Here is a 21,884-nt window from a genome sequence, read left to right on the forward strand (position 1 = left end):
GTTGTGTGATGCGTCTACGTGATTCTTAATATAAAAGAGAAACATCAACTCGATTACAAACAAATTCTAATTAATAAAAAACTAACACAAAAACATTGGCTTGTTAACATTATAACGGTACTTAAAGATACATTTTGTCGAACGTTTATAAGCGAGTGTAGTCATTCAATGTAGTCACGAATATACAAGCTGTCAATGAACATATACACACACACACACACCCCCACTTGTGAAGGTTCATAAATCTTTGGGGAGCGCAGGCGAAGAGAGACGGTTGCTTGTAGAAATAAACTAAATAAACGTTATTGAATCTATTTTCGGAAACGAACTCATTAATCCAAATAAATTTCCAACTGGCTGGCTCGGTAATAACTTTGAGTGTTCCACAACGAAGTGTTAATCGCGTGTAAAAGTTAGACCCCCCACACACAATTTGTTAATTCTTCAAGGATACCAGCAATTAGAAAGGGTGTCAGAATGTAAGAGTGCCAAAAACATAATCAGCAAATGTATTTCGGCAATCTACAGGGGCTTCATTTAAAATGGGGAAATGTGTGTCAAATGGAAATGCCGTATTATTAAATATTCTTTGTAGATAGTGTTTTAGTAAAAAATTAAATAACATAAATATTAAATATATATATATATATATATATATATATATATATATATATATATATATATATATATATATATATATATATATATATATATATATATATATATATATAGATATATATATATATATATATATATATATATATATATATATATATATATATAGATATATAGATATATATATATATATATATATATATATATATATATATATATATATATATATATATATATATAGGAGACATTTAGATAGCCTCCCCATTAGGAAACGGGAAGGCTTTTTTATAACGATCCTAAATTCTAATACGATCCAATACCCTTGGAATAACGTATTTCGGGTGCTATACAAACAAGATTAGGAGTGTTTTGTTTTGAACGATGATCAGTATTGACTGAATTTTTATAAGTTCGGTACAAAATAAAGAGGTTATACGGCAAGATTTCGGTAGATCTTAAACCTTTTTGACTAAAAATAATAAAAACCCTGAAAATATTGGAATACAAAAGTGAACAACTTAAAAATCAGTAAGGATACCCTACACCACTATGCATATTTTGTAGAACTTCCGTAAGAAAAGAATTTATTTCACGTAGATCATACCACCTATAAACATTTGGCTTAAGAGTAGTCATTGTTTACTATAGGGTGCACAATACCGCTTCGAGAAGGATTATATTAAAACAAGTAAGCAAAGGCTATAGTCGTGCGGGGCCAACTATGTTATACCCTACAACACTACACTATGTTAGAAGCCCCCTTATGTCCAAATCCATATTGGAAGATTTCGCTTTTGAAATTAGGATTTTGACTAGGGACATTTGCCCAATATTTATGCACTCCGTCGGGCTGTTAGTTGTTGTGTACAATTTTACAGCTAAATATAATCCAGTGGTCATCCAAAATGCTAGAATGCTTCCCTGTCCGTAACCCTCTTCACAGTCGTGTCGATTGGATTCAATTGTGTGATCGGAAAAACATTTTTGTTTTTGGTTAATTTGAACCCCTAAATATTTTGCAATCATCTTCAAAAGCAAGAAGCCCCTCTGTATCTCCAAATTTAGACTCATCTATATGATTTACTTGTCTACGATATTTGGCTATATTTGTCAACGAAATCAGCATAAAAAAGCCAGAAGTTCGCCTTTTGTGTATTTCGGATATCGCCTGTAAGTAATGCTGGTATTTTTCACACAAAATTAGTGGTCCATTCTACCCGCTGTTCTAAACTCTAACTTTATGCGAAATTTCGTGTCTTTTGGTTTCTATTTGTAAACATTATAAAGGCTTCAAAATCAGGAAAATTTTTAGTTGTTGGTCCATTTGAACCCATAATATATTGCGGACATCTTTACAAACAATGGGTCTAGCCCTTCTGATCCCAACCCCACCCTTGTGAAAATTTTCGTGATGATCGGACGATATTTGCAATACTTATATAATATCCCTAACCTGTGTTGTAAGGTGAAAAAATATTACAAAATATTATAAATCAAATTGAAAAAATCGCATGCGATAAAAAATATGAAAAAATAAAAAATATGTCACAAAATACTACAAAAACTGTATTAACATCATTATTGGTATCTTTTTATGCGATTTTCTTAGGTTTTATTAATTTATGCCAAGAGGGCATTCTGAATTGACAACATTTGTCAAAATCTGTCCAGCCATTCTGGAGATATAAGCATTCTAGCTAACATCCCCTTCCTTTGTATGTATACATTGTATATATTTCGCTATATATATCCGGTATATTTACTACAGGCATCTGCGTAACGGTCAGAATTGACCTGTTCGTCAATTTTTGATTTCACCGGGATTAAAAATATTCGCGATTTAATGGAAAATTTGACTTTTATTTAACAGAAATGTTGTGGCCTATTTCACCCTCTAAATATTATCCGATGACCATAAAAATTGGAAGGCTTCTGCCCAGCCATAAGCTCTAGCCCCATGCGACCTGTAGAGCAACTGCAAAATCAGGCAATTTTTCAGTATTTGGTCCAATGCGACCGATTATCTCCAAAAGAAATAGGGTTCTATTCTAACCCTAGCCCCACCTCCATTCTAAATTTCGTGAAGATAGGGCCATAATTGCGACATGTAGAGTGATTACAAATTAACATGGACAGACGGACGGACGGACATACATAGCTAGATCAACTCAGCTCGGTGAGATAGGAAGATCCATATATGCTTTCCTATGTGGGAAACCAATATTTCGAGGTGTTACATAATTTTTGGCCCAATCAAACTTATAATACCCCCAACACATAGTTTTGTAGGGTATAAATATACATATCGGAGCCGAGTTCCACAAAATGGAAACGTACGTCCCGAAATTCACTCATTTGTGCTGATATTAGCCATTATTTTCACCATAAACCTGAAATCGGATTAAGGATATATATGGGAGCTATTTCCAAATCTTAGCCGTTCTCGATAAAATTTGCGAAAAGTATTTCTGAGCTCTATAAGATATCTTGTACCAAATGTCATTGTCGTTTAAATCATATTACGAATATGAGTGGCTCAAACACCATACATATGGATGAAACATACATATGGAAGCTATAGCTATATCTCAACCGAACAAATTTAATGTACTTGCTTCTAGACTGAATTCGGTCGGATGTACCAAAATTCAAGACATTAGGACCATTTGGCGCACAATTAACCTGAAATCGGTTGAGAATATAAATGGGAGCTATATCCAAATCTGATTCCATCTTTATAAAATTTGACAGAGATCTATAAGATATGTGGTACCAAATGCATATTACGAATATGAGGGACTTAAAAACCAAATCGGATGAAACATATATATGGGATGTATTTGCTTCTGGACTGAATTCGGTCGGATGTGCCAAAATTCAAGTCATTTGGACTGATATTAGCCATTCGGCGCACAATTAACATGAAATCGCTTGAAGATATATATAGTAGGTATATCCAAATCTGAATCGTTCTTGATAAAATTTGGCAGAGGTATTTCTGAGATGTATCTGATATTTGGTACCAATTATCATTGTTGTGGGATGCATATTTCGCATGTGAGGGACTTAAAACACCAAATCCGATGTACCAAAATACAGGTCATTTGGACTTATATTAGCCATTTGGTGCACAATTAACCCGAAATCGGTTGAAGATATATGAGAGCTATATCTAAATCTGATCCGATTATCACCAACTTCAATAGGTTTCGGCCGTGGACCAAACAAATATTGTTTGCAAAATTTCATCTCAATCGGATAATAAATGCGACCTGTATTCTTTTCATAAAAATACATGGATCGACGGACCGACCGACTGAAATGCATAAATCGACTCAGAACGTGATTCTATGCAGATCCTCTCCATGTTACAAACAAATGCCTAAGACATGATACCCTTACCACTATGTGGTGTAGAGTATAAAAGGGCGTAACACGAAGGGGTGGCCCGAATCTAAAATTAAAGATGTACTTTTGGCTGACACTTTCTAATCATTTTAGTTGTTTAGTTTTGCACAATAATGGAAGTTATTGATGATATACTAATGGAAATTCAAGAAAATATTTAAACATTTTTAATTTTCAATTCGTCTGACATTAAATCAGTATTATTTGAATAGGAATTTTGGTATTTTTCACACAAAAGCTAATGGTCTAAATGTTATTCCATGACCAGACTCCTGCTAAATTCCACAGTGCTTGCTTTATGATTACAAACTGTGGAGCGAAGACAATAACAAGGATATATTGCAGCCACTAAATAGTTTGCGAAAATCTCTATAAAAAGCCTAATACTTACTTCTATGTAAAAATTTCAAAATATCGGACCATAATTGCGACCAGTAGCGTTATTACAAATTAACATGAACAGACGTACGAACTAGTTTGGTGAGATTGGTTAACAACTTTTTGGCACCATCAATCTAGTAAGAACCCCAACACCTGGGAGGTCCAAAAATTCAGAGGCCGTCCCATTTCGCCTCGAAGAACAGTCCAGGTCGGTGAGCTCTTTACCCATTTTCAGAAACAAAGTACTTCTCTTAAATTAAAGGTTATTATCTGTCAATAATATAGAAATCAAACAGACTCGTACATTTCCTACCCTGATGTATTCACAGCCTCTTTACACATGCCACACATTCCCGGAAATAATATTATTCAAGTCTCGCATCTACTGATAGCTTTGGGATACCAAACAAAACCAACTAAAATTCAACATTTGTTTCGAGTCGAATACCGATTTGAATAGATATTGCCCTCGTTTATGTTTATGTATTTATTTGTGGGCATTTAAAAACAAAATATGTTATTGCTGTTTGCGGCTGGCGGCCTGTTAATGCCCGTTTCATTATTGAGATGCATATCCTGTGAAAAACACATTTACATTTGTAGCAACAAACATACCTAACACGTGCCTGTCGATACTCGTGATCATGCTTCGAAATAACTGTATATTTATGGACAATAAAATGTTTAACACTCAATTTAAGACAACCACACATGTTAAAGTTATAATGTTTTCGTTAAGGTTATAGAACAGTTGTGCGTGTATCGAGAATGGTTTGATGGACTGATAGGTGTTGGGCCGCTAAAGTGTGTGTATAAATATATTTTCTTAGAGGCCTTTCTTAAATCTACAAAAATTAAATACTCTAGATAAAAATAAGCACAAGCTAATGTTTTAGGATCGGAAATCAACCCAAGTATTGAAGGGAGTTTTACTGTCGCCAGAGGCATTCCGCTCTTAATTCTCCTACGGCATCCGGTGAACTCGTTGTAGTACGCTCCACAAAAAATTGAGGTAATACTAAATTATTCTATTCATTTGCAATATCGGGAGACTTAACTAAGCTCATATATTCTTAATTACTATTACACACTATATCGATTGAACGACGCACAACAGTTTGCTAGAATCCAGATAGAGTCCAGATTATTTCATAGAGAGCTCTAAAATTTGACAAATCAACTTGCAGCAAAATATCTCATACCAAATAATGGATTAATAAAGGACATATCTCCGGGTATGGACATATCCTGGGAAATTAAAACATACGAAACACCAGCCACCAACAGCCCCAAATAATGTTTAAAACCTGTAATGAAAATTCGAAATTAGGGTGGAGCCGACTTTATGATGATATGGATATTAAGTATAGCTATTTATAAAAAATAAAAGTTTACATTAGGAATTTGTCGCATTTGGTGCGCAGACAGCCCGCACTATAAAAAGCCGTTGTAACCAAAACGGGTTATTGTTTGGTGCAGAGATATAGTTGTGCTAATTTTTTATACTCTCAGACATATGGCTAGAGAGGGTATATATCATTTGATACGGTCACAACGTACCCAGTCGAAATAACGGTTTTAGACCATAGGTCTCCTTGGACCAAATCCGTTTCAGAACATTTGGAGTCGATCTAGCTATGTCCGTCCGTCTGTCTGACTGTCTGGCTGGTGTGCACGATAACTCTCGAAGGGAGTATCCGATTTGGTCCAAACTTGGTACATCGTAATATTTTTGTCAAACTTAGATCGAGTTCGGAGATGGTCAATATCGCTCCACACCTTCTGGTACCTCCACCAAATTTTCAAAAAATATATTTTCTGCACAGAAAGAGAAATGATAATCCGATTTGGCTACAACTTTGCAAATCTTAATATTTGCATCAGGTAAGGTGGGAAAACAGACAATATCGGCCCACTCCATCAGGTACCTCCCCCACAAAGAGTAACACTTTTGAAAAATTATAAATCTTATAAAATGTGATGTAAGAGTCGGATTGTCTTCAAATTTCACACATACCAAGGTCTGGTGTTAAGATGGAACATATCGGTCCACTCCTTCTGCTACCTCCCCCACAAAAGGTCGAATTTGTGTCAGTACTAGGTAAGGTGCGAAATTGGACAATATTGGTACCTCCCCCACAAAGGGTCAAATTTTTAAATAATTTTAACTCTTATAAAGTATGATGTAATAGTCCGACTGTCTTCAAATTTCACACACCCTACTATTTTTATGAACCCAAGATCAGGTAGTAAGACGGAATATATTGGTTCACTCCTTCAGGTAACTCCCCCAGAAAAGGTCGAAATTTTTAATATCCATTTAGCTCATAAAACGAGAAATTAACATCAGATTCCATTCCAGACTTGCTCCTCTGAATATTTCCATCAACACAGCATCTGTTATAAAGACGTAGAGATTGGACCATTCCATCTGGTACCTCCCCCACAAAGAGTCAAAGTTTTGTATAACCAAAACGTTTATAAAATCTGAAATAAGCATCAGGTTCTCTTTATATTTCATACATACAAACATTTTTGCTAACACAAGATCTGTTCTGAAGATGGGATATATCGGTCCTCTCCTTCTGATACTTCCCCCAAAAAGTTTCAAAATTTTGAATAACCATGAAGCTCATAAAAAGCGAAATCAACATCCTATTCCATTACAGACTTGGTACATCTCAATATTTCCAACAACATAAGATCTCAACTTAGCGATTCTTTACAACTTGCTGTATCTAAATATATGTCTCTCAACCAGAATCCTGAGATGAATATGGAATTTATGATTTCCCATAAGTTGGATATAAATGTTCGATTATCTTATAATTTTGGTCATACCAATATTTTTCTCAGTATTAAATGAAGCTTGAAAATGGCATAATTCGGTCGACTATATCTGGTATCTGGTACCTCACGCACATGTTAACTTTTACTAAAAATTATCACATATCTCATGTAAAGAGAAGTAAGTTACCAACATAATTTAAACCTGGAACTTCCCAATATTTATATAATATTTATTTAGGTTCGATACAAAATAGACAATATTGGCTCATTCTTTCAAAACCCACTCCATAGGGGGTCAAGAGTTTGAATAATCATAAGAGAACTCAAAATTTTTTTAAATAATCGAACATTGACTGAGGGTATACATCTGTCGGCAAAACCGACCGATACATTTTTACTTGTTTTTATTTTCCTTCATCAAGCCGTGTTTAACGAAGTTTAGGTTTTTTGAGATATAGTCAAATGGATTTTAGGAACATAGAGTTTTTGGTGGTAAAAATGAGCCAAACAGGTCCACAGTATCATCATCGTAGCGCCGGATTTTAAACATTTTATACATTTTTTATACAAAATTCTGATCCAAATTATGTACAAATTTAACTTTATATTAGTTAAACAAAATAAAAAAAATATATATTTTTTTTGTTATTCTTAAACATTTAAAACGTTATGCTACAAAATTAATACAAAAAAAAATTATTTCTGCATTGCGGTTGATGATGTATATTGTGATGACTGATTCTCAGTCAATACGTATTCCCGACCGCCACAGTAGAAGACCATCCACGAGAACTTAACATTATCATCGATCACCACAAAATATATAAACAAGACAAATCCCTGTAATGTTGCCGTGATGCAGAATAGAAACGCCAATACTCCGCTCTGATCCAAATGGGCCAACAATCCGAATAGCCATGATATACCCAACAGAAAGAACAGGAGAATCGATAGACGTAGCTGTTTGTAAATCATGTTTCGATCTTTTTTCGATCGGAATTTAGTTAACGAACGTTGGACGCTGACAAGAATGTAAATGAAAATGGCAGAATTCGCAATACTTATAATCGAAATCGGTAACAGCAGAGAGAGGTTGAAGCTCAAACCTTTCGGATAGCAAATGGATGCATTTTCGTTAAATCCAGTCGAGAGAGGAAGGTATGAATTGCTATCGAAATACAAGACCAAGGCGGTGGGTATTACCGGTAGACCCCAAGCGGCTAAAGCATATTTTAAGATGTAGTATTGTGGTTTTTGTACACCAATAACAACAATATAACGCTGATATTGTAATATGGCCAAGAAAAACATCCAAAGGAAGAGCACCAAAATGATGTACTGCAGGAAGGCACCCTCAGCTATGCAAGTGTTGGGATTCGTTAAGTTAACAATACCGTCTCGGGCATCTGGCAGATTTATGAACAGGAAATAGGCCATGAGTAGCGTGAGCACGAGACACATGTTAAGCAGAAGTTTATTTGAGGCTTGCAAACGCCACTTCCTACAGCATATGGCGGTTATCCAAATGCAAATCAGACCGAACAAAGATAGGCAACATCCAACTATTGAAATAACATCCAGGGTATAGCCCATGAGTACACGCAACACAATGTTGTCGCTTGAAAACGTCGGTTTGGTATCAAGGCCAACAAGAGCGCCAAACCAGACGGTATTCGTGGTTTGACATAAAACCAAATCATTAAAATTAACCAAAGCTGATCCGCCGTTCCTGCCATAATCCCACCATTCGTAATTCCATTGGCCGCAGTGCCGTTGATTTTCGTATCCATTGAGTGATCGGGTTTCTTTTTCCGTCTGATGATCTCGGAATATTAGCGATACATTACCCGGTAATTCTGTAAAGAAAGAGGGGAATAATAAATGCATTTTAAATATTTTAAAATTTTAGTTTTGAATGTTTTTTTTTGTGAAATCTATGCAGGTTTACATGTAGCACTTGTAGTCCCTTCATACTACAATTTTATGAACAAGTTTTGAATGCCTATAATTTCTTATTTCAAATACATAATTCTGTATTTGTATTAAATTTTGGTAATGCATCACAATTTGTTCTTTTTCGGGATGTTTTATTTTTGTTTATCATATTGTGCAACACATAAAAATTATTACAGGAAAAATTCTGCAGATGGCGGTAGTGGAACAAAAAATAAACGTCACTTGTATTTGCGCCACCATCTTTTGCAAAAATTTGTTTTACGGAATACGCATTTACGGAATATACATAGTGTATTCGGCAGTATTAAAGATATCAATACGATGATTATTTAGATCGGAAATTTTAAGCCACCAGTGAGTCAACATAGGGGTCTCTTTTTTTCTTTTTGCAAAATATTGTTAGGAACTTCCTTTAAACGTGGTCGTACAGTACCAAAATATTTTAAAAATTTACAAGTCATAATATTTTGTTATCGGTCCAAAAATATATTTAAAGTGTAAATCACACCATATAAAAGCCAAAAGTTCATATATGTTAGAAACACATTGATGTGTTTGGAAACACTCCTAGAAACCATTATCAGAGACAAATTACTCTACATTAAATTTTACTACATATCACCCAAGAGAAGAAATCTCCATTATCCATTAAAAAAATCAATGCTGCACATTTTTTTTCCTAATTTTTTGATAAAGTTTTCCTCGGTCTTCTCAGAAAGTAATAAAAAATTTCTTATCAGTATTATTGTTGAAGACAAAACAGGGTTAGATGAAAAAACTGCAACCAAATTCAGACAGCTGTCATTTCTAAACCACTCGTCCGACAGCTGTAAAAATTTTTCCAGTGACAGCTCATTATATTGTTTACAAGCGTACAAAAGCATTTTGGTGAGAATTTTCCAGAAAAAAAGTTATTCGTGATGGTATTCAAGTGTGATGGTGTGGTTTCTTTATATTTGGTTGGAAAACCACAAGTGGCTATCGTTAGAGCACTAAATGTGAATAAATCTTTTGTGTCTCGTACCATCGCTCGTTGCCGTGATACTGGTAGCGTAGGCCGACGTTACGGAAGTGGACGGAAGAAAACTGCAACGTCAACAGAAATGGTTCGAAAAGTAAGGAAGCGACTTCATCGAAACCCGCGTCATAGTGGCCGAAAAATGTATCGTAATCTGAACATATCACAATATTCCATTCGCCAAATATTGAAAAAGCCATTGAAATTCCAAAAAGTGCAAGAACTTACACCGCAACAGAAAGAAAATAGACTCAAAAGAGCTAAAGAGTTGCTTCGCTTGACCGAAAGTGGTGAACTTCCGAACTTGATTTTCCCTGATAAGAAAACATTCTTTGTCCAGCAGTATGTAAATAAACAAAATGATCGTGTTTACTTGCCAAAGGAGTCAAGTGAAAATGTGTACCTTCTGTTGGCCACCAGAACTCAAGCGCCGGCCATGGTGATTGTGTGGGCCGACATAACAGCCGATGGTCGCTCTTCGCACGTATTAATCGAACGGATTTTTTTGTATACTTTTTTCGTCAATCTTTGAAAATAAGATAGACAAAAAAAAATCAAACCAAAATACAAAAAGACTTCGATGTCAACATTCATGCCTCAATGGCTAAAACAAAAATCATAAATGTAGGTATATAAATACTGATTAATATTTTCTTTAAAAATAAACAATAAATGAATTCAAGGCATTTTGCATTATGTATCAATGAGAAGGATTTTTATCATATACTACCATTACTGAATATATCATAACCCACTAAAATTTGAAAGAACCAAATTTACATCATTATGTTATAAGGTCCTCAATTAATATAGGGTAAGTGGGTCAAAAAGCACAAATAAAAGCAACTGCCGACTAAAAATTAATTTTATTAAAGTAGTTTTTGGATTATTATACCCTACAACACTATGTGTTGGGGGTATTATAAGTTTGATTGGGACAAAAATTATGTAACACCTCGAAATATTGGTTTCCCACATAGGAAAGTATATATGGATCTTCCTAGCTCGCCGAGCTGAGTCGATCTAGATATGTATGTCCGTCCGTCCGTCTGTCCGTCTGTCCATGTTAATTTGTAATCACTCTACAGGTCGCAATTATGGTCCGATCTTCACGAAATTTAGAATGTAGGTGGGGCTTGCACCAGAATAGAACCCTATTGCTTTTGGAGATGATCGCCAAATGTTTAGGGATTGAAATGGACCAGATACTAAACAAATTTCGGATTTTGCAGAAGCTATACAGGTCGCAATTATAGACCAATCGACGGAATTTCGCATGTAGCTGGAGTTTAGAGAGGGGAAGAAGCTTACCAATTTGGGTGGTCATCGGATAATATTTAGCGGGTAAAATAGACCATATCTTTTGTGTTGAAAAAATTCAAAATTTTTCATTAAACCGTGAATATTTTAAATCCCGGCGAAATCACAAAGCCATCATATCCAACAAATCGGATATATAGCAAAATATGTGCGATATATATGTCTATCAAAGGAGATATGCTTGAAAGATCTCTTATATGTCGAGAACGGCTGAACTGATTTCGACAGTTCTCATTAATTCAGAATGGCCTCTTGGCAGGAAAGAAAAAACGTCTAAAAAATCGCATAAAAGTATCTCTCTTACGATCCTTACGAAATTTTGCATGGGGATAAGATGAGGGTCAGAATAGAAGCCTACTCTTTTTGGAGATGATCGCCATATATTTATGGGTTGAAATGAACCAAAAAACTGCAAAATTGTCAGCAGGTCGTTATTATTGCCCGGTTACGGGCATTTCAAAAAGCCAAGCAGTTTTGGATGGCCATCCAAAAATATTCAATGTGTGAAATAGTTTGCCAACTTTTGTAGACAAAGTACGAAAATGTCCATTCCAGTGACTTTTTGGAGAATTCACAAATACAGGAAAAACACACTTCTGACTATGTCGTTAACGCTGATTTCGTTGAAAAATATAGTCAAATGTCTGTATCTCATATAGATGCGTTTCAGTCAAAAACAAATAATAAATGTTAATCTTTTGCCACTTCTGAGAGATTATAGGTGTTTGGGAAATATTGGTTCCAGATCTAGGAAGACCATTTACGTGCAACATCTTCCAATAAATTGGAAATGAGCAAATTAGTTTAAGTTGCTATTATTCGAAAATTAGAGATCGAAACCTGATGGTTTTCTTTTATTATTTGTCACAATATCTTGCGGAATTCTTTCGAGTATCTCGCCTATATAAACTGTATCGTTTATTATAGTGTTGTAGGGTATTCAACGGTCGGCCCCGCTCGACTGTAGCCTTTGCTTACTTGTTTTAATTTATAAAAGTGATCTTCAGACTTTTATTTACTTTTATAAAATATTAATGGGCTTCAACTCCTCTGCTATAAGAAATATTTTTATTTTAAATTCCACAATGGTTTCCCATAACTGACATACATTCTTTCCTTTGCCCTGACGTTCCACATTCAAATTATTCAATATGGTTGAAATATCTGTTAAGAATGCCAGATTCAATAAAAACCTTGATCTTTCATTATTAGGAATTCTTCAAGACTTTCCAATTCTAAAAGTTCTTGCACATATGTCCTGACTTCAAATAAACGGTTAAGACACTGTCCGCGACTAAGCCATCTCACTTCTGTGAAAAGTATCAGATCCGTATGTGTGGCACACTTTTGTTTTAAGAAACTAACGAATATTCTATGATTTCATGAGTTATGCACTCAACGGATCTCATTATCGGAAAGTGTTCGATCTACTGAACTTCATCTCAAAGTATTTTGTAATCGACCCTGCCCAACTTTAGATTTCCGTACTTCTTTATACTGCTGTACTGAACAATTCAAATGTTTTTGTTTAATTAATTTTCCATGCTCCGCATTATCATAGCAAAAAAACAAGAAGACTTACCAACATATTCTGGCACCGTAACCTTCAGTACCACACTTTTCGGTTGATAGTTATATCTGGCAAATAATGCATTACGACGATATAATGAAATTTTCACGGTACTAAGTTTGTCATTTGAATTCCATAAAATTTCGGGTAAATGAACAGCTGCCTCGACATTGTCCTCTTGGATCAGATCATCTATTGATTGATTCATATACAGGTAACGATAATACGATTCCGACTGGGCATCGTACATCATTTTGAGGCTGGGTCGAACATGTCGATTGTAAACTGCAATACCCGAAACATTCGAACACAAGGCATTGATATAGAAAACGGTTAGAAGACCTTCGGATTTGATGAGTACACCATTTGGAATCCGGTCACATTTGGATGTTGGTACTGCCGTCTCTGTGACGCTATCAAAATATGTTTCCACCGTTTTGAGGAGGATATTCGAGGTGCCGGATTTAACTGAGTCTCGTATAACAATGTCCGAGCTATTCATTAGATTATTGGCAATCTTGAGAATATTTGGCAATAATTCCGCTGGTTTGTGGTTCTCGACTACAGTTTGTAAAATATTTGTGGATATTTGGAAATCAGCTGGTATCCGATAGGTATTTTCGTTTTCCAAGATATCACATAGCCTCGTTGTAGTTTTTAAGGCATACGCATCACTGAGTTTTCCATTTTTCATTTCGACTTCATTATTTAACTTATACAGATCCTGGGTTATAATTTTATTTTCGACATCGTGCAAACAGGTAATGTTTCCGAAGGAGCCTGGCATCCATTCGCTTTGAATAAGCTGGACATTGTATTCACATGCCCTTGTCAGTAGCTGACCATTTTGTAGCAAACACGGCTCCTGACTACCCACGACATCGCCTATTCGACCCGCTGGCCAATAGTTGGTGTGAGCTTTGGAAATGTTATTTTTCATTAGATATTTATGTTCAAATGGCTCCGGGTGACAATTATTGTTAATGGAACTGCAAAAGAGCAAATCTTGGTCAAAGTTCTTAATTTCTTCCCAGTCAACACCACTGCCATTGCGGTAACAATTTCGCTGTACAGGCTCGCCATTGCTGAGGGAGCACATATTTAACTTGTTTTTTGAACCCACAGCAACTGGAAACCAAATGACAAGAGTCCGTAAGTGTATGGAAGCATTGTAAAAGTTGGCTTCGTACATATCTTGCTCACAGAACTCTTTAGCGGCATCATTTGAAGCAAAATTGCAAAGTAATAAGACTATTAACGCCAGAACTATCATTTCGTTTGAGGAACGTTCGTTTTTGAAGAACGACTTCAACTTAACCAAACGGAGAGTATCTGTACACTAAGATCATGTTGAACATGTAGAAAATTTATTATTCCAAGATCTGAATGGAACCGAACTGCGAAAAAGAATATTATATTTTTCATTACCCTAAAACCGCTACTACCGCAATATTGTATACTAATATAATGTGTTGTATGATTCAGAATTTGATAAGAAAGATGTCTCACATAATAAGGGGATTCATATGAAGAATTGTCGAGAGTGCTATGTAAAGGGTTTTTTTTAACAATACTTTTTGGAATGTTACTGGTAGAATTAGTTTAGGAAGTTTCCGTTTATTTAAATATATATTTTTATATCCTACACCACAAGGTGGTCAGGGTATTATGTCTTTGTGCATTTGTTTGTAACAGGCAAAAGGAAACGAAATAGACCCATGGTTCCTTTTGATGATCTGCATAGAATCACATTCTGAGTCGATTTATGCATGTCCGTCCGTCCGTCCGTCCGTCCGTCTGTCCATGTATTTTTGTAAACAAAGTAGAAGAAATTTTGCACAGATCATTTGTTTGGCCCAAGGACGAACCCTATTGAAATTGGAGATAATCGCCCAAAATTTAGATATAGCTCCCATATATATCTTCGTCCGATTTGCCTTTTATTGTGCACCAAACGTGTAATATCAGCCCGAATTGTATGGAATTTTTCATATACACCCAAATTAGGTCTCAAAATAAGTATGCCAAATTTGATCGAAATCGGTTCACATATAGCTATAGCTCCCATACATATTGTTCATCCGATTTGTTATTTTTGTCCTCCGCGGCCGTAATATGCACTCTGTAACAACAATATTTGGGAAAATATATCAAATACAGCTCAGAAATACATTTGCTAAATTTTATAGAGATCGGTTTAGATTTGGATATAGCTCCCATATATAACTTTGTCCGATTTACCTTTGATTGTGCACCAAACGTCTGATATTTGTCCAAATTGGGTGGAATTTAGCACTTACTACCGAGCTTACTACTAGAAGCTAGTATGTCAAATTTGGTGAAGATCGGTTCAGATATAGCTATAGCTCCCATATATACTGTTCATCCGATTTGTTATATTTGTTACCCACAGCCGTAATATGCTCTCCGTAGCAACGATATTCAGGGAAATAAATCAAATACAACTAAGAAATATCTTTGCCAAATTTTATTTTTATCCGATTTCAAATTAATTGTGCACCAAATGGGCAATGCAAGTCCGAATTTAAAAGAGACAAATGCTTCGGCATTTTAGTCCTTTGAACCTTAAATTATAATTATAATCATAGCGTGTATGATTGAATTCTCATATAAAAAATTGTAATTGTTATGCGGAGCTCTACTAAATTAGCAAAGTGGTGTAGGGTATTATAAAGTCGGCCCCGCCCGACTTTAAGACTTTCTTTTCTGGTTATTCCTGAATTCCATTTATTATTGATTTCCACTATTTTTTATAGCCTTCGACACTATATATGGGGGTATTATAAGTTTAATTGGGACAAAAATTATGTAACACGTCGAAATATTGGTCCATCACATATGATGGTCCATATTATATATGAATCTTCTCTCTCGCCAAGCTGTGTTTATCTAGCTATTGCTGTCCATCTGTTTCATGGTAGGTCCTTCACATGCGAAATAGGCTTTTCAGATGAATGATATTTGGCACCGGACATCATATACTGCTCGAAAATACCTTTGTACAATTTTATCGAGATCGATTCAGAATAGGGTATAGCTCCCATATATATCTTTATCCCATATCATATTTATTGTGCACCAAATGGCTAATATTAGCCCAAATGGGCTGAATTTCGGAAATTAAACTAAATTCATCCTGTAAACCAGTACTTCAAATTTAGCATAAATCGTTTCTGATATAGCTATAACTCCCATATTCAGGGTGGGATGAAAAAACTGCAACCAACTTCAGACTGCTGTCATTTCTAAGCTACTCGTCCGACAGCTGTTAAAATTATTCCAGGGACAGCTCATTATATTGTTTACAAGCGTACAAAAGCAATTTTCCGGAAAAAAGTTATTCGTGATGAAATTCAAGCGTGATCGTGTGATTTCTTTATATTCTCTATATTTGGCGGGAAAACCACAAGTGGCTATCGTTAGAGCACTCCAGCATTTAAATGTGAATAAATCTTTCATGTCTATCTTTTGTAACTATCGACCAGTAGCGTGATTACAAATTAACATGGACAGTATGTATACAAGTATTTATGCTTTTTATACCCTCCACCATAGTATGGAGGGTATATTAAGTTTGTCATTCCGTTTGTAACACTTCGAAATACACAATTTAAACCCCACAATGTATGTATATTTTTGATAAGCATAAAAATCTATGTCGATTTAGCGCAGTCCATCCGTCTGTTCATCTATCCACCTGTCCGTCTGTGGAAATCACTCTAGCTTTCGAACGAATTTGAGTATATTAATAAAATTTTACTCAAATGTATGTTGTGTCTGCAGGACTTTTGGTATTGAAAATGGGTCATGTAGGTCCACGTTTGGTATAGCCTCCATATAACAGTACCTCCCGATATTCGGTATTTTGATGATTTTATCTACATTATTCACCGGAATTGTTTCAAATTTGGTATTTCATTTTCGTAATGGATGCTACAGCCTATGACAGGAGATTGTCTGTGCAGCTCCACGTCTTCGTATAGCCCCTATATAACGGTACCTCTCGATATTCTGTATTTTGATCATTTTAGCGACATTATTCTCCGGAATAGCCAAATTCGTTCCAAATGCTGGAGGGTATTCCAAGTTCGGCCCGGTCCAACTTACAGCTTTTTATACCCTACACCACAAGGTGGTCAGGGTATTATGTCTTTGTGCATTTGTTTGTAACAGGCAAAAGGAAACGAGATAGACCCATAGTTCCTTTTGATGATCTGCATAGAATCACATTCTGAGTCGATTTATGCATGTCCGTCCGTCCGTGTGTCCGTCCGTCCGTCTGTCCATGTATTTTTGTAAACAACGTACAGTTCGCATTTATTGCCCTATCCAGATGAAATTTTGCACAAATCATTTGTTTGGCCCAAGGACGAACCCTATTGAAACTGGAGATAATCGATCAAAATTTAGATATATCTCCCATATATATTGTGCACCAAACGTGTAATATCAGTCCGAATAGTATGGAATTTTGCATATACAACCACATTAGGCCTGAAAATACGTATGCCAAATTTGATCGAAATCGGTTCAGATATAGCTATAGCTCCCATATATATTGTTCATCCGATTTGTTATTTTTGTGCTCCGCAGCCGTAATATGCACTCTGTATCAACAATATTTGGGGAAATATATCAAATACACCTCAGAAATACATTTGCTAAATTTTATCGAGATCGGTTGGGATTTGGATATAGCTCCCATATATAACTTCGTCCGATTTACCTTTTATTGTACACCAAACTTCTAATATTTGCCCAAATTGGATGAAATTTGGAACTTACGACCGAATTGAGTCTAGAAGATAGTATATCAAATTTGGTGAAGATCGGTTCAGATATTGCTATAGCTCCCATATATACTGTTCATCCGATTTGTCATATTTGTTACCCACAGCCGTAACAACGATTTTCAAGGAAATATATCAAATACAGCTCAGAAATATCTTTGCCAAATTTTATCGAGATCGATTCCGATTCGGATATAGCTCCCATATATATCTTTATCAGATTTAAAATTAATTGTGCACCAAATGGGTAATACAAGTCCGAATTTAAAAGATACAAATGCTTCGGCATATTTAGTCCTTTGAACTTTAAATTATAATTATAATCACAGCGTGTATGATTGAATTCTCCCATAAAAACTTTTAATTGTTATGCGCAGCTCTACTAAATTAGCAAAGGGGTGTAGGGTATCATAAAGTCGTCCCCGTCTGACTTTAAGACTTTCTTTACTGGTTTACTTGTTAGAACTGTTATTGTGAATTTATGCTTTATTCATAGATTTTAATTTTCATAGTTTCAAATACTTCAAATATAGGCTCTATATTTGCTGTGTTGTAGACTTTGTGGTCATAAAAGGTATGTTCTCACCATCCACTGTAGTTTTATGAAATGTGTTTTTTCCTATGAGTACATTTCAAGATAAACTATATTAAAACTTAAGTACCGCAACATCCTTACCGAAATCTTCTCAAAACCACCTTATTACCATATGCCTTAACCTTGTGTGAAAATATGTGCATATGTTACATTTTTAAGGAAGCTACTTGCCGCATGAACTTGTATAAAAATGAAAGAAAGTTGGACTGTTTTGTATGCAATTGCTACACTTTGAAATAAAACAAGTTAGAAAGTGTCTGTAAGGGGAGCTACAAGATAGTCATAGTAAATCTTTATGTGAGACCTTAATTTGAAGTTAACCACACAGGGTGAGATGAAAAAACTGCAACCAACTTCAGTCTGCTGTAATTTCTAGGCCACTCGTCCGACAGCTGTTTAAATTATTCCAGCGACAGCTCATTATATTGTTTACAAGCCTACAAAAGCAATCTGGTGAGATTTTTCCTTTATATTTGGCTGGAAAAACACAAGTGGCTATCGTTAGAGCACCCCAGCATTTAAATGTGAATAAATATTTTGTGTCTCGTACCATCGCTCGTTGCAGTGATACTGGTAGTGTAGCTCGGCGTCAAGGAAGTGGACGGAAGAAAACAACCGAAAAAATAGCCATAGCCATTTTTCGGCCACTGTGACGCGAACCATTTCTGCTGATGTTGTTGTTTTCTTCCGTCCACTTCCTTGACGTGGAGGGTGTAGTAATGCCTTGGCCACGCAAACATTTTGGCCACAGACCCTGGACACGGGACCCAAGAATGATTACAAAATGAGGTTCCTCGCTTCATTTCCAGCGCACAATTGGCCACCAAAATCTCCGGATTCCAATCCGTTGGGCTATTTTGTCTGGAGTGCAATTCGAACAAATCTTATCCTAAAATTTGATGCTATTTCCGACATTTTTTGATTTCATTCAATAAAATTAAAAAAAAAAAAAATTAAAAATTATGGCGTTTGACTTTGTTGCATTTTTTTATCTCACCCTGTATATACTTTTTAGGGTCTATTATGAATATTTCGAGGAGTTGCAAACGGAATGACAAAGCTTATATACCCTTCATAAAATATATGTATTTTATAAATGTATAAATTTATTGAAATATTGAAAATTTAAATACCACGATATGATTTCCCCTATCGCCCATATTTAGCTTTATTTGTTAACGAAATTAACTTCAATGTGGAGGTCAGAGGTCCGTCTTTTGTGTTTTTGTGATTTCGTTAATTTTGAAAATTATGGTCCGTTTCCCTACCTCGGAGCTGTCGCAAATTTTTAACTCGAAAAAAATTCCATGTATATTGATCCTTAATTGAGAAATGCAGGGCAAAAATCTTCTAAAACAATAGACCTCTATTCAGATCCTATTCCTGTTTTCATTTGTATTACCATCTTTTTATGGTATTTTTCAAGATATTATTCTTTTCTTTGACCATACAAATTGGTAAGGTTTTGGCCAGCCTATACATTTGGCCCATGGAAATTTCTGAGTCAATTATAATTGTGACCTCTAGACCAACTGCAAAATCAAGACATTTTTCTGTCTTAAAAATTTTGTGATCATATCCAAAAACAATTGGGTTCTATTCTTACCTTTATCCCACCTCTATGCACCGACGGACAGATACATATCGTTCGGCGAGATATATTTTATAATACCTCCAATACATTGCGTTGTAGTGTACAAAAATTAAAAATTTGGGTTATATCGTGACTTTAAGAAAAGTCGTGCGAAAAACATAGTAAATTATCCAAATACATAATATTAGGAGGTACCGTTGTAAGTATACACACTACAACCTATATGGACAGTTATTCTCAAGTATGTTTTTTCCTTTAGGGGCTAGAACTACATACGTGCTAAGGTTCTAAGATATGATAATTCGTTTGGACTACCTTGATTTTTTTGCATTATTTTGACGAATAATACTACCCTCAAAAAAATACTACCTTCAAAGCACTTTCAGAATTCAAAATCATTTGTAACGTTCAATAGCCCTTCAAAATTTTATAATAATTTTGTCCAAACGCCTCAATTACTAACAGATTTTAGATTTTTCTTGGTGTATAAATCTCATATTCCATAACACGGAAACACACTCACATACATCATCGACTAAAGTCAACCGAAAACATTGTAAATGACAGTCCCATTGCCAGCATCCAACTACATTCACATGAAAGTGAAACTGCAGGTGGTATATCAGAGGGTAAGAGGAGAAAGAAAACGAAACGAAACAACATGAAAATAAACAATTTTATTTAAACGGAATTCTAACTCATGTAGAAAAAGAAAGCAAATGATGCATTTTCTCATAGCCAAGAAATATGCGAGTGTGTGCGATACATTGGTATGTGAAGAACGATTCTATAATGAAGCACAATTTCCTAATTATTATCGTTGTCCTCGCCTTAATGACGTTGACGATGATGATTATCATCATTATTATTATTATTATTAGTATTACCGGGAAGGTGAGACGTGATGATTGTGCCAAATTCACAAACAACATACGACAAAACAAAGCTTAAAGGAAAACGGAAACAAAATAAGGTTAAAAGCCACTTAAGCTATGAGTAAATAGTACAGCAAAAATGCGACACAGTATTCAGTCAAGATCGTTGTCGCACACAATTGCACAGGTACATACACACACGAGTGTGCGGGTTAATGAAATGTATAATTTGGTAAAGGCCATGCAAGGAAATGTTCATGAAACGGCATTGCATTCCAAGGAATTGTCACGCATGCTACAGTGACTCAAAGTGGAAAGGCAAGAGGACCTTATCACGGAAGGCCGACAGGTATAATATAAAGGGCGATAGGAGAGTTTTATAGAAAAACAGAAAAACAAAGCAAAATAAACTTGCAGGAAATCTTTATTTGAATTGTCAGTAGGGTCCATATACAGGGTGATATGAAAAAACTGCAACCAACTTCAGACTGCTGTTATTTCTAAGCCACTCGTCCGACAGGTGTTAAAATTATTCCAGTGACACCTCATTATATTGTTTACAAGCGTATAAAAGCATTTTGGTGAGAACGGAAAGGAACCAGAAAAGAAAGTCCTAAAGTCGGGCGGGGCCGATTTTATGATACCCTACACCACTTTGCTAATTTAGTTGAGCTCCACATAACAAGTAAAAGTTTTTATGGGAGAATTCAATCAGACACTCTATGATTATAATTATAATTTAAAATTCAAAGGATTAAATATACCGAAGCATTTGTATATTTTAAATTCGGACTTGTATTGCCCATTTGGTGCAAAATTAATTTGAAATCAGATAAGGATATATATGGGAGCTATATCCAAATCTGAACCGATCTCGATAAAATTTGGCAAAAATATTTCTGAGCTGTATTTGATATATTTCCCTGAATATCGTTGTTACGGAGTGCATAT

At 35.3% G+C, this 21,884-nt stretch overlaps 2 protein-coding genes across 2 annotated transcripts in view; one reads left to right on the forward strand and one right to left on the reverse strand.

Moving 5' to 3' along the window:
• The window catches only part of LOC101891503 (guanylate cyclase soluble subunit beta-1), a 233,847-nt gene that overhangs the window by 88,321 nt on the left and 123,642 nt on the right, over window positions 1-21,884 (forward strand). The gene's annotated exons all lie outside the window — the stretch shown is intronic.
• LOC101891686 (adhesion G-protein coupled receptor G4) lies at window positions 7,847-14,408 on the reverse strand. The gene is made up of 2 exons (XM_011297665.3): window positions 13,071-14,408; window positions 7,847-9,050 (listed from the first exon to the last, which is right to left on the reverse strand). The coding sequence occupies exons 1-2, from the start codon at window positions 14,329-14,331 to the stop codon at window positions 7,891-7,893; spliced, it is 2,421 nt and encodes an 806-aa protein (XP_011295967.1). The 5' UTR covers window positions 14,332-14,408; the 3' UTR covers window positions 7,847-7,890.

The sequence above is a fragment of the Musca domestica genome, unplaced genomic scaffold, assembly GCF_030504385.1.
Source record: "Musca domestica strain aabys unplaced genomic scaffold, Musca_domestica.polishedcontigs.V.1.1 1, whole genome shotgun sequence".
Classification (NCBI taxonomy): domain Eukaryota; kingdom Metazoa; phylum Arthropoda; class Insecta; order Diptera; family Muscidae; genus Musca; species Musca domestica.

What these genes read in the sequence shown, in the direction of transcription:
- LOC101891686 (XM_011297665.3), bottom strand. Translation starts at nt 14,331, where the DNA reads ATGATAGTTCTGGCGTTAATAGTCTTATTACTTTGCAATTTTGCTTCA. An exon ending in TACGGTGCCAGAATATGTTG is followed by an intron (nt 9,051 to 13,070) that starts GTAAGTCTTCTT and finishes CTTTCTTTACAG; the next exon opens with AATTACCGGGTAATGTATCG.